The sequence below is a fragment of the Hoplias malabaricus genome, chromosome 1 (assembly GCF_029633855.1).
Source record: "Hoplias malabaricus isolate fHopMal1 chromosome 1, fHopMal1.hap1, whole genome shotgun sequence".
Lineage (NCBI taxonomy): Eukaryota > Metazoa > Chordata > Actinopteri > Characiformes > Erythrinidae > Hoplias > Hoplias malabaricus.
The window spans coordinates 32384417-32398510 of record NC_089800.1 but is presented as its reverse complement, the minus strand read 5'-3'; the positions used below and the strand labels follow the sequence as shown (position 1 = coordinate 32398510).

The window sequence follows — 14094 nt, the reverse complement described above, 5'->3', positions numbered from 1 at the left end:
ACTGCATATTGAAGAGGAGAGTAACGTAATTTCAATCCTTTTTATGTCCTGTACATATGCAGAATTGACAATATAACTCTCTTGACAATATTGTAACTCTACATTGTAACTGTACACTAACTCTATACTTTAACTTTACACTCTAACCCTATTGAAACTCTACACGGTTAAAAAACGATAGAAGTTGTATCATATCTCACTCTGATATGACTGTGCTGTAAACAGTGGATAACCCTGACTCTTTAGTTATCTCTGGCTCAGGTTCTGTCCTGATTAAAACAACCATACCGAGACCCTTGAGAGGTGGTCGTCTCTGTCCGGTCCCAAACAAACTTTGGTACAGTTTGTTTGTGGTGAGAATGTGATCCAACCTTGATCTGCCTTTTTTTTTTTGGTGAACGCAGCAGGGCTGAGCTAAACACTCAAATAACCAGAGGGCACTCTGTGTATCATACACAGCAGGGAAAAGTTAACAGCTAAACCTGGTTCAGCAGCAAAAAATCTTGGTGTCATAATTGACCCGGATTTATCATTTGATCAACACATAGGTAGTATCACTAGGACAGCTTTTTTACATCTTCGCAATATTGCTAAGATTAGAAATGCCTTATCCCTCCAGGACGCAGAAACATTAGTACATGCCTTTATTACTTCAAGGCTTGACTACTGTAACGCACTACTGTCAGGATGCACCAGCAGCAATTTAAGAAAACTTCAACTAGTTCAAAATGCTGCAGCTAGGGTCCTCACTAAAACTAGAAAATTTGAACATATCAGCCCAGTTTTATCATCACTTCATTGGCTGCCTGTTAAATTCCGCATTGACTACAAAATTTTGTTATTAACATATAAAGCTCTACATGGGCTTGCTCCTGAATATCTTCAAGATACAATTTCCTATTATGAGCCTCCACGTTCACTCAGATCACAGAATACTGGATTTTTAAATGTTCCCAGAATTCAGAAGGCCTCAGCTGGGGGAAGAGCCTTTTCTTATAAAGCCCCCCAACTCTGGAATGATCTTCCAAAAAATGTTCGGGACTCAGACACAGTCGCAATCTTCAAATGTAGGCTAAAAACTCATTTGTTTAGTTTATCATTTGGTAGCTAATGCTCCCCCATAGATAAAGGCGGCAGATCCGGGGGGTCCATGGACACAGGGAATTATAGTATACTGAGACGCTGGTGCTGTCGTCCCGCCGCTTCTCGCGATCACTCAGGTTTGTTGACGGTGGAGCGGAGGGATGCCAGTGTTTCAGGATGCTCCCGTGTCTGTGTGTCCTTCTGGTTCTCTCCTTTTAGTTAATGCTGTCATAGTCAGATCTGCCGGAGTCATTAGCCACACTCTGGAAATTTTCATATTTTCTACTTTACAAACACAAAACAGTTCAAAACTAATTCCATCCCTTTACATCTTTCCGAGTAAACGACTGCCCACCTGTCTGTCTGGACACTGATGGATGACTGTCGAGATCCTCCTCCACGCTTCAGACCAGCTGCCCATGCTCCAGCAACCACCAAGTGCCTTGAAGCTGTCCCTATACTGAAGTTCTCATGGACTACTAACTATCATCACCAGTAGATTGACCAGAGGAGGATGGGTCACCCCTTGTGAGCCTTGGTTCCTCCCAAGGTTTCTTCCTCAGCTGGGGGAGTTTTTCCTTGCCACTGTCGCCCCTGGCTTGCTCACTTGAGGGTTTTACATTTGTCTTTACATTTCATGTCAAATCTTGTCTTACTGGAATTCTGTGAAGCTGCTTTGTGACAACATCAGTTGTGAAAAGCGCTATATAAATAAATTTGATTTGATTTGATTTGATAACCTGAGGAGCAGAAAGAAATTTCCCTGTGTGAAAACAAACCAAAGCAAGGGGAAAAACCAAAGCAAGGGGATGGGTTGTATCCAACTTTTTCATACCATCATACTTTCTCAAAATATTATCATGGTATATGGTATTACCATGACAAGGGGGTGGAGTGCACTGTTAGGCTGTGTGAGCCTCTTGTCTGTGAGTGTGGGTCGAGTGAAAGGAGCACAGCCTAACAATGCATATCAACAGGTTGACGATAAAAACCTGTTTCTGAGAGAAAGCAGATTTCAGCGCCAGGTGCTAGAGAAACAGAAAAGTTGTCAAATAAGTGAAACAAGACAGTTCTAACAGACACTTGTGGTTTAGTACACCACAGCACATTATTTTCCAGCATTCTGAGGCTCAATTCACACACATTTAGAGATAAAGCCTAATGAAGTATTTTCTTCTGAATATGTTGTCTGTTTTCAGCTTTATCTCTCTTTTAACCCAAACTTAGTGCTAAACTCACAGCTGCGGTGGGCTTGTGTTTGTATCCCCCACCTGTTTTCAGAGTGTGACTTTCAGAGTGAGCTCCCACAGTGCCCCCCTTATTTTTTGAGATACTTTTCAATTGAGAAACAGTCCATAATTTTAAACACAGCGGTGTAATGTGTTACAGTTACAACAGAGCAAATTGTCTGATAGCATACTTGTGTGTTTGTGTGTGTGTGTGTGTCTGTTTGTGTATCTACAGGTGTGTGTTATGCTGAGTTTGGAGTGCGTGTGCCTAAGACCACAGGCTCGGCCTACACCTACAGCTACGTGACGGTGGGAGAGTTTGTGGCGTTCTTTATCGGCTGGAACCTGATCCTGGAGTACCTGATTGGCACCGCAGCGGGGGCTAGCGCACTCAGCAGCATGTTCGACTCTCTCGCCAACCACAGCATCAGCGCCTTCATGATCAGCCACGTGGGGACGCTCAACGGACTTGGTGAGGAGAACCCAAACCAGGCTGTAGGACCCTTTCTAGCACCTGTTCACAAGAATACTGTGGAGCATGTCGTATTACAGTGATCAAACAAAGTGTTTCTCATGTTTGGTGTCTTTAGTATTAGAGCTGTGAGGCCATCAGCTTGGACATATGCTTGTGAGAGCTGAAACAATATGCACACACACATTTCATGTATAAATATCAGTTTGTTTAATAATATCTTTGTTAACACTTGCTAGAACTCACATTATTTCACACAGGGTGCATTGGACCCATAATGGCTTCAGTTTTCACCATCCCATATAAACAGGGACCATCACTAACATACCGGTAGTGGAGGGGTGGAGCCCTGGCCTCAATCTATCAGCTGCTGCAAAAGACAAGTCTCAGAAAAGGGAGACGTTCAAGCAGGAACAGCAATGGAGGAGTGTGCATGTCAAGCTGAACCAGATATGGGATGATCTGCGGCAGATCGAGGAGATGGAGCAAGGACAGAATGACAGGGACAGGAAGGAAGAGGAGGACAGCCCTACCAGACCCACCATGAATACCAGCCGATCTGTGGCCAGTTCAGAACCTCTAGCGTTGACCAGGGTGATGGTGCCAAAGCTGGAGGAGGTAGATGACATAGAGCAGTACCTGGCAACATTTGAGAGACTGGCATCAGCTTACAGGTGGCCAAGGGAAAACTGGATATACATAGTCCCATATCTGAGTGGGAAAGCATGTGGGTCGTATGTGGTCATGGACATGGCGGAGTCAATGGACTATGACAAGGTAAATGATGCCATCCTTCCGAAACATTAAATTAATGAAGAAGTTTACAGGCAGAGGCTTTGGGACCCAGACATAAGGCCTGGTGAGACCCCTGTCAGTTATACCACCTCCTGAAAAATTTATTCTGGAAGTGGATTCAACCTGCTTGGAAGACGGTGGAGCAGGTCGGAGAGATCCTGATTCTGGAACAGTTTCTTAGTATCCTGAGCCCTGAGGTCAGAGTATGGGACAAGGAGCATGACCCTCCAACTAGACAGAGGGCTGCACAGCTGGTGGAGTCCTTCATGACTGCACGTCAAGGCACAAGGAGCTTCCGTTATGAATCAACCCTAAAGATGACAACTGGGGTAAGTCTGAGGGGTTCAAAGGGGGAAGTGGTCCTGGGATTAGAAAGTTGGGAAAGGCACCGGATACATTGCCCACAGTACACTTACACAAAAGGTCTAGCAACTCATTTGGAGACAGGGCTTGTTGGTTCCTTATTAAAAATACAGCAGGTGGAGGGGGCCCCAGGGGCAGCAGTAGGAAAAGTATGTCCCTCTCAGATAGAGCAGCTGCAGAATCAAGACCCGTCTTTACAGGCGGCTTATGCCAAAGTTGTCCAGGTAGAGGGAGTCCCAACCAAAGGGGCTTGCTTTATCACCAACCTGAGGGGGACCCTCCGGAGCAATTGGTTGTACCTAGGGAGATGAAAGAGCAGTTGTAATCAATGGGCCACAGTATTCTGTGGGCAGGCTATTTAGGGTGTGTCCAGTCCTAACTAGTAAAAGGAAGGGTGGTTTGTTCCCTTTACAACCACTCCCAGTGATTGAAGTGCCTTTTACCAAAATAGGAATGGACTTTGTGGGGGCATCAGAAAGAACAAGAGCAGGTTATAAGTACATCTTGGTGGTCTTTGATTATGCTACCCGCTATCCAGAGGCTTTTCTATTGCATAAAACTTGTTACAATTGTTTGCAAGGGTAGGAATTCCCCAAGACATAGTTACGGACCAGGGGACTGCCTTTTTATCAAATACTCTTAGGCAGGCATATCGGTTTCTGGGGATAAAGGGTATAAAGACTGATGGAAAATTTGTGGCTACCAATGGTAAGGACTGGGATTGCTGGCTGCCATACTTACTGTTTGCCTCCCGGGAGGTACCCCAAGCCTCAACGGGATTTTCTCCTTTTGAACTTCTTTACAGATGCCAGGTTAGAGGTCCACTGGACATTCAGAAAGAGGCCTGGGAGGAGCCACATATAGCCCAGAAAGACAGTATTCTCTCCCATGTTTTAAAGATGAGGGATAAATTGGATGAAATGGCAAAATTGGTCCGGGAGAACATGGAGCATGCTCAAAAGCGGCAAAAAGTCTGGTATGACAAAACCCGTCTCATTGTCCGCTGCAGCAGCAGAAAGAACTTGCAGCAGTCATCCCTGCAGAGATGTTCCAGGAGAAGCCTGGGCCTACAACAGTGGTGGAGCACCCCATTTCCCTGAATGATCCTACTCCATTACGGCAGAGAATGCACAGGGTACCTGAGCACCTACTCCAATCCCTCAATGATGAGTTAGAGGTGATACGGGGTCTTGGAGTGATTGAAATGTCCTACAGCCAGTGGAGTGGTTTGTTTCTCCATCTGTTTCTGTATTGATTTCCATCGGCTAAACGCCCAATCCCACTTCGATGCATATCTGATTCCCCGGATAGAGGATCCGATCGAGCGCCTAGGGAAAGCTCATTGCATCAGCACCCTGGACTTGAGTAAGGGCTATTGGCAAGTACCCCAGGCAAAGAATGCTGGCCATACACAGCCTTCCAGACAGCACAGGGTCTCTTCCAATTTACAGTAATGTCCTTTGTCCTCCAATGGGCCCCGGCCACTTTTCAGAAATTGATGCACTGTGTCCTGGCAGGTATGGAGGCATTTGCTGCTGCATACCTTGATGATATTGTGGTGTACAGCTCCACATGGAAGGAGAATCTTCATCATCTGGAGGAAGTGCTGCAGTGGATCCACCAAGCAGGTCTAAATGTCCATCCTCACAAATGTGCTCTGGCCTGTCAGGAGGTGAGGTACCTGGGACAAGTCTTGGGTCGAGGAGTGATTCATCCACAGACAGACAAAGTGGAGGCCGTATAGACCTGTCCACGGCCTCAAATGAAAAAAGGGCTCCAATGCTTTCTTGGTTTGGTAGGCTGGTACATGTAATGCAAGGGCCCTGTCTTGCAAAGCCCAGAATTCAGCTGACCCTAAGCCTGGACATATGCTCGTGACAGCTGAAATAATATGCACACACAAATTTCATGTATAAATATCATTTTGTTTAATAATATCTGTGTTAACACTTGCTAAAACTCACATTATTTCACACAGGATGCATTGGACCCATAGTCACTTCAGTTTTCACTGTACCATATGAACAGGGCTATCACTAAAGACTGGTGTCCATTCAGCACATGGCCGTTTGTTCTCATAGTCCAGTTTTTCGCATGTTGATAAGTGGACGTGTGGCTAGTGAGGTACCCACTACCACACGCTGCATTTAAACCATATTAACATATCAAAATATTGCTGTTAAAACTTACACCCACACTGATGTTGGCTTTTCCCACTTCCTCATCCTTATCCATTATTAGGTAGGATCACGCACGCTGCTCCTAATGGCCTATTGGAGGTTCTGGAAGATATCTGTTTTAGAAGGAGGGGTGTAATTTATCTCTAACATTACTGTGGTATTTACATTGTGCATGTATTACATTCTCAGTTAAATATTATTAATAATTTGCTGTATTTTGGTGCTTGGTGTCATTTTAAAGGGATGAAGAGTGATTTTTGTTCCTCTAGAAACTGCATGTTCCTGGTTAACTGTACCGTCACGGATGGTATATCCCAGGTAGTGTTAATGAGGGGAATATTTTTTAGCATGAGGTGTGAGGAGGAAAGTTGAGTTGGAGTGAGCCAACTTGTGAAAGAATTTGTGTTTTCTTTTTTTTTAGCTCAAAGAATTTGTGTTATTGAATATATGTGGGTATTGGATTCTGCTGTGTTCTAGTTTTCACTCCTGCTTATACCCCAGATGTTCTCATTACAAGAACTCTTATTTACTTCTTCTCTTATATTAATCTCACCTGTGGTTCCTGGTCCTCAGGTAAAGGTGAGCAGTCATACCCGGACATCCTGGCACTGGTGATCGCAATCCTGGTGACTGTGATTGTGGCTCTGGGCGTGAAGAATTCCGTCGGCTTCAACAATGTCCTCAATGTTATTAACCTGATGGTGTGGGTCTTCATGATGATCGCAGGACTCTTCTTCGTCAGTGGAGCCAATTGGGACGAGGGACGATTCCTACCCTTCGGCTGGTCAGGGGTAAACACAGCAGCACCTGGGAAACCATAGTTACCACATATCAGTATCTTAGAGAACACTTGAGAAACCATAGCATGCACTTAACAATACATTAGAGAGCACCCGGGAAACCATAGCAACCACATAACGAAACCCTAAAGACCTCATAGGCCAACACTTAGCAAGTCCCTAGCAACCACCAAAGTAACCTCAAGAAGCTTTAAGCGATGACCTGTTACACTATAGCCAGAGAAGACACTTAAAAATTATGGTTCTACAAGGGTTCATTAGTAAAGAAATTGGTTCTATGAAGAACACCAAACACTTGAAGAACCTTTTGCATTTCTGTATGGCACCAAACAATTCTTTGATTGTAACAAACTTGAAATCATAACAAGGTACTATTTAGAACCATCTACAGCACATTTTCCATCTATCTAAAGAACCATTTACTTTACTAAAGAACAGAGATGCATGAATACAGATACTGGTATCAGGGATTTGATTGATACCATGTTCATTTACTCATAATCATAATCGCAAACGATGCTCCAGTACCGACATCTGATACCTTGTACCTAGTGTATGTCGCTGCGCTAATGAGCAGACAGCTCAAAATGTCAGCGATCTGGAATTATTATCAGTGATGGCAACCCAAGCAAAATGGACTGTAGGGAGAACCAGAGAGCAGTGAGTAGGTGGCACTGTCTTGACTGTCCTTTTTCTTTACTCAAAATGTATTTTCTACTGGGAAATATTTTCCTGTTTGCAAGAGCGCTGTTCGTTGCCCGAGATGGAAATTCTAATTATTGGTAGTCTAATGTGGGGGAAAATTCTAAATAAAAGATGGATAGTTCCAGAAATGAACAAGATTTTAATTAAAACAATATACAAACCGGATTCCAAAAAAGTTGGGACACTAAACAAATTGTGAATAAAAACCAAATGCAATGATGTGGAGGTGTGTCACATCCTGGCACTTTCTTGTTTATTTTCTCCTTCTATGTGGTTCTTTCTGTCTATCATTGTTCCTATCTCCGCCCTCGTTTCTCTCTAGCTCCACCTTTGTCCCGTCTCTGTTCCGCCTTCTTTACCTTTGTTATCTGTATCAGGTGTTTCGTGTTAAGTTCGTTTATTTAAGCCCTCTTCCCTCACTTCCTGTGATTGGTCATTTTGTTTTCGTTGTCGTTTGTTGTGTTTTCGTCCTCGCTCTTACTCGTCTCTCTTGCCTGTTTCCTGCCCGAGTCCTCTAGTGTCGTTTCCTTCTTTCTCCCTGTAAAGCCGTGCCGTTATTATAGTGTTTGTTTCTTGTTTCTCGTTTCTGGTTTCTCGTTTGCTCTCTTACTCCTTTCATGACCCTCTAGTTCGTTTGTGTTTTGTAGTGTTTGTATCTCTAGCTTGCCCTGTCTCCTGCTCTTCCCTATGTTTATTAGTCATGCTATTTCGTGTTTCTTGTCAAGTTCGTTTGCTATGTTTTCTCTTTATTAAATCATCTGTGTTGTAGCGAGTGTGTCCGCCTCCCGTAAATCTACTCCTCACGTCCCCCGCGTGACAGAATGACCGATCAAAATAAGGACACAGCTAGCACGGACTACCCGTTTAGGAGATGTGTGATTCGCCGGACTCCGTTTCTCACAGGCCCCAGAGATCCCGTAGAGGAGGCTTTAAGAGCGGCCTCTGAATGGAGTCAACGGCTCCAGAACATTCCCGGTGCCGTTCCTTTCCCCTGAACAGAGGACTCGATTCGTGAATCAAGGGATTTCTCCAGCGGGAATCGACGGAGCCGGAGGAGAAAGCGGGCTGGAGTCTCACCCTCGCTGGAGGATTATCCCCTCAGGTCCGGGGAAATTCTTGGGGGGGGTTATGGGTAGGTGCTGTTAGCCTCCTACCTCAGGACAACGGAGGTGAGGCTAACAGGGGCGCACCTCTGGGGGAATCCCTCAAGAGTGCGCCCATCGGTGCCCCTAAACCCGATAAATCTTCATCTCGTGCTCGGCGAGCAGCACGAGCACCTGCCTCGCTAGACGTCTCAGCTCCTGCCCTCGAGAGAGCGGCGTCCCCGGCCGCTTCTGATCTCCTGAGCGCGGCGCCTACGGCCGCGCCTGTCTCCCTGAGCGCGGCGCCTACGGCCGTGCCTGTCTCCCTGAGCACGGCGTCTACGGCCGCATTACAGGCCTCATGGCACGCCTGGAGCTCTCCTTGAAGGCGGCGTCCGCCTCTCCTGTCTTCGTAAGAGCGACGCCCGCCTCTTCTGACTCCGTGAACGTCGTCGCTGATTCCTCTGCCTCCGTGAACAACGTCGCAGCTTCTTCTGCCTCCGTGGACGACGTCGCTGATTCCTCTGCCTCCGTGGACGTCGTCGCAGATCCTTCTGCCTCCGTGGACGATGTCGCAGATTCCTCTGCCTCCGTGAACGACGTCGCAGATTCCTCTGCCTCCGTGAACGTCGTCGCAGATCCTTCTGCCTCCGTGGACGACGTCGCAGATTCCTCTGCCTCCGTGGACGTCGTCCCAGATCCTTCTGCCTCCGTGGATGACGTCGCAGATTCCTCTGCCTCCGTGAACGACGTCGCAGATTCCCCTGCCTCCGTGAACGTCGTCGCAGATTCCTCTGCCTCCGTGGACGTCGTCGCACATCCTTCTGCCTCCGTGGACGACGTCGCAGATCCCCCTGCCTCCGTGGACGTCGTCGCAGATCCCCCTGCCTCCGTGGACGTCGTCGCAGATCCCCCTGCCTCCGTGGATGTCGTCGCAGTTCCGCCTGCCTCCGTGGACGTCGTCGCAGTTCCGCCTGCCTCCGTGGACGTCACTGCAGGTTCCCCTGTCTCCGTGGACGTCACTGCAGGTTCCCCTGTCTCCGTGGACGTCACTGCAGGTTCCCCTGTCTCCGTGGACGTCACTACAGGTTCCCCTGTCTCCGTGGACGTCGTTGCAGGGCTCCCTGTCTCCGTGGACGTCGTTGCAGGGCTCCCTGTCTCCGTGGACGTCGCTGCAGGTCCTCCTGTCTCCGTGGACGTTGCCGCAGGACTCCCTGTCTCCATGAGTGCGGCTCCCTCAGCCACTCCTACTCCTGTGACTTTGGCTTCGGCTGCTTTTGAGCCTGAGACTGTGGCTACGGCTGTTTCTGCTCCCGAGACTGTGGCTACGGCCGTTTCTGCTCCCGAGACTGTGGCTACGGCCGTTTCTGCCCCCGAGACTGTGGCTACGGCCGCTCCCGGTCTAACCCGTAGGACGGCCCCAAGGACTTCGGGGCCGATCCCCAGAACTGTGCCCAGGCTGGCTTCTCAGACTTCCCCACAGACATTAGCCAGTCCTGGGCACCCACCTATTGTTTTTGTTCCAGTGTCTGTTCCTGTCTTGGTTCCTGTCTCTGTTCTTGTCCCTGTACCTGTGTCTGCTTTTCTTTCACTTCCAGTCCCTGTCACGGTACTCGTGTCAGTCCCTGTTGAGGTTATGGTCCCTGTTCCCCTGCCTAGTCCTGTCCCAGTTCCCTTGCCTCAAGTCCAGTGCCCTGTTAGTTCTGTCCAGTCTCGTGTCCAGTTCCCTATTAGTCCTCTCTAGTCACCAGTTAGACCCCCTGTCCAGTCTATGTTTCAGTACCCTGTTTCTGCTCCCGTCTTGTCCCAAGTCCAGTCACGTGTATCTGCTCCTGTTCCGTCTCAGTCCCCGTTTAGTATTCAATCCAATGTCCAGTCTATCTTTCAGTCCCCTGTCTCTACTCCTGTCTTCTCTCGTTTCCCGTCTCTTCTTTCTAGTTCTGTCCAGTGTCCGTTTAAGTCTAGTCCCTTGTTCCCATCTCCATTTCCTGTCTTGTCCTGAGTATTGTGGTTTCACTCTTTGTTTTGGTTCTTCTGGCCCATTCCTGCGCCAGCTCCTGGAGAGCCTTGTTTTTCGTTGTCGTTTTTATAGTGTTTGTTTCTTGTTTCTCGTTTCTGGTTTCTCGTTCGCTCTCTTACTCCTTTCATGACCCTCTAGTTCGTTTGTGTTTTGTAGTGTTTGTATCTCTAGCTTGCCCTGTCTCCTGCTCTTCCCTATGTTTATTAGTCATGCTATTTCATGTTTCTTGTCAAGTTCGTTTGTTATGTTTTCTCTTTATTAAATCATCTGTGTTGTAGCGAGTGTGTCCGCCTCCCGTAAATCTACTCCTCACGTCCCCCGCGTGACAAGGTGCCAACATCTAATATTTTATTCAGAATAGAACACAAATCACAGATCAAAAGTTTAAACTGAGAGAATGTATCATTTTAAGGGGAAAATATGTTGTTTCAAAATTTCATGGCATCAACAAATCCCAAAAAAGTTGGGACAAGGCCATTTTTTACCACTGTGTGGCATCCCCCTTCTTCTTACAACACTCAACAGACATCTGGGGTCAGAGGAGACCAGTTTCTCAAGTTTAGAAATAGGAATTCTCTCGCATTCATGTCTAATACAGGCCTCTAACTGTTCAATCGTCTTGGGCCTTCTTTGTCGCACCTCTTTATGATGCGCCAAATGTTCTCTATAGGTGAAAGATCTGTACTGCAGGCTGGCCATTTCAGTACCCGGATCCTTCTCCTACATAGCCATGATGTTGTGATTGCTGAACATAGTTCTCTGCATTAATATTGCCTTTCCAAACATGCAAGCTGCCCATGCCACAAGCACTCATGCAACCCCATACCATCAGTGATGCAGGCTTCTGAACGGAGCGTTGATGACAACTTGAGTTATCCTTGTCTTCTCTGGTCCGGATGACATGGTGTCCCAGTGTTCCATAAAGAACTTCAAATTGTGACTCATCTGACCACAGAACAGTCTTCCATTTTGCCACACTCCATTTTAAAAGACCCCTGACCCAGTGCAAACGTCTGAGCTTGTGGAGCTTGCTTAGAAATGGCTTCCTCTTTGCACTGTAGAGTTTCAGCTGGCAACGGTGAATGGCACGGTGGATTGTGTTCACTGACAATGCTTTCTGGAAGTATTCCTGAGCCCATTCTATTATTTCCTTGACAGTGGTATTCCTATTTGAGGTGCAGTGACGTTAAAGGGCCTGGAGATCACTAGCATCCAGTAGAGTTTTATGGCCTTGACCCTTACGCACAGCAATTGTTCCAGATTCTCTGAATCGTTTGATGATGTTATGCACGGTCGATGATGATCACTTAAAAGTCTTTGCTCTTTTATGCTGGGTAACACCATTCTGGTATTGCTGCACTATCTTTCTGTGCAACAATGGTGGAATTGGTGATCCTCTTACCATCTTGGCTTCAGAGAGACACTGACACTCTGAGAAGCTCTTTTTATACCTAATCATGTTGTCAATTGACCTAATTAGTGTTAATTGGTCTTCCAACTGCTCGTTATATGCTCAATTTCCCTTTTCCAGCCACTTATTGCTACTTGTGCCAACTTTTTTGGGATTTGTTGACACTGAAATTTTGAATCAACATATTTTTCCTTTAAAATGTTACATTTATTCAGATTAAACTTTTGATCTTTCATCTATCTTCTATTACGAATAAAATATTGACATTTGCCATCTCCACATCATTGCATTCAGTTTTTATTCACAATTGTTAAGTGTCCCAACTTTTTTGGAATCCGGTTTATAGTTAATAACTAATTAATAATTAATAACTACACTATTATGCTCCTGATTACTTAATTCTAAGTAAGGGTCTGTATCGGCAATAATACACATACTTGTACTCATACTCATTTGGAAAAAAAGATTATTTATGTATGCCTACTAAAGAACCTTTGTAGAACCATAGTTTTTAACTGTGTACTATAGAGACCACCAGGGACATTACAGCATACAGATAAAAATACCTTAGACACCACCTGGAACACCATAGCAACCACAAAATATACCTTAGCAACCAGTTAGCAAAAACCCAGAGACCACCTGGAATACCATATCAACCACACAGCCACTACATCTGATACAATAGAAGATGAGCATGATGAAGTTGAGGTTGATGATGATGATGCTGTTGAGGATGATGATGATTATGATGATAATGATGTTGATGCTGATGAAGATTGCTATTTTCTGCAGGTGATGCAGGGAGCTGCCACTTGTTTTTATGCCTTTATTGGGTTTGATATTATCGCCACCACTGGAGAGGAGGCCAAAAGTCCAAATACATCCATACCCTACGCCATCACAGCGTCACTCGTCACCTGCCTGACAGCCTATGTCTCTGTGAGTCTTACACACACACACACACACACACACACACACAGGGCAAAACTATGCCTAATCAGTGAGCTTAGCTACTTGAAGGTTCCCTCACTCCTGACACAATTAATAACCTGCTTTAAAGCCTGAACATAAATGGGAACCGGTTCACTGCACTCAATGGCAAGAGTCTGCCAGGAGGGTTTAAATCACCTCCAGCACTGAGCTGTGTGTATTCTGGAGCATTGGAGCTACCTACAGTACATTTTGAGAGGATCTACAACTAATCATCCAACACCAGTAATGTTACCATGGCTGCCATCAAATGCTTACAGCAATGTACAGACTAGTCTTGAGCCTTTTAAGTGTACAGGCTGTTCCGCAGACTGGACTAGTCTGTTTTGGAAGATTTAAGGTAGTGTGTTACTTCCTTCTGGGTTTAAAGGTTGATGCTGTCTGTTTCCCTTTACTTTGCGACATCATCACGGGCTTCATACGCCATGGCAACCACGTGTTACAAACTCAGCTCAGGATACAGCAACCCCTGGCCACTTTTTTAGAACCCCCCCCCCCCCCCCAACAAAACCCACACACCCACACCACTTCTGACATTTGTTTTGTCCTGGCTGTCAAAAACTCATTTTATTTCTATATTCTCCACCTCCCCACCCTTCTTTCCCCCCTCTGTAGGTGAGTGTAATCCTGACTCTGATGGTGCCGTACACAGATATCGACGCTGACGCTCCTCTGATGGAGATGTTCTCGCTGCACGGTTTCCAGGCGGCTAAATACATTGTGGCCATCGGCTCCATTGCGGGGCTGACAGTCAGCCTCCTGGGGTCACTCTTCCCCATGCCCCGGGTCATCTATGCCATGGCAGGGGACGGGCTACTCTTTAGGTAAATGCCTTAAAGGATTTATCAGTCATTTTCATCATTAGACGACTGATTAATTAGCCCTTCTATATTTTATCTGAAAACATACCTATTGTCCTTTTATCCAGCCTGGGATAGATGTAGAATTAACTTCTTTCTGA

At 46.2% G+C, this 14094-nt stretch overlaps 1 protein-coding gene across 1 annotated transcript in view; it reads left to right on the top strand.

The window, feature by feature from the left end:
- The window catches only part of slc7a14a (solute carrier family 7 member 14a), a 37732-nt gene that overhangs the window by 16047 nt on the left and 7591 nt on the right, over nucleotides 1-14094 (top strand). The window contains exons 3-6 of the mRNA XM_066662398.1: nucleotides 2548-2784; nucleotides 6696-6913; nucleotides 12936-13082; nucleotides 13749-13957. Of these exons, the coding sequence (XP_066518495.1) occupies nucleotides 2548-2784; nucleotides 6696-6913; nucleotides 12936-13082; nucleotides 13749-13957 (811 nt within the window). The remainder of the gene's footprint in view (nucleotides 1-2547; nucleotides 2785-6695; nucleotides 6914-12935; nucleotides 13083-13748; nucleotides 13958-14094) is intronic.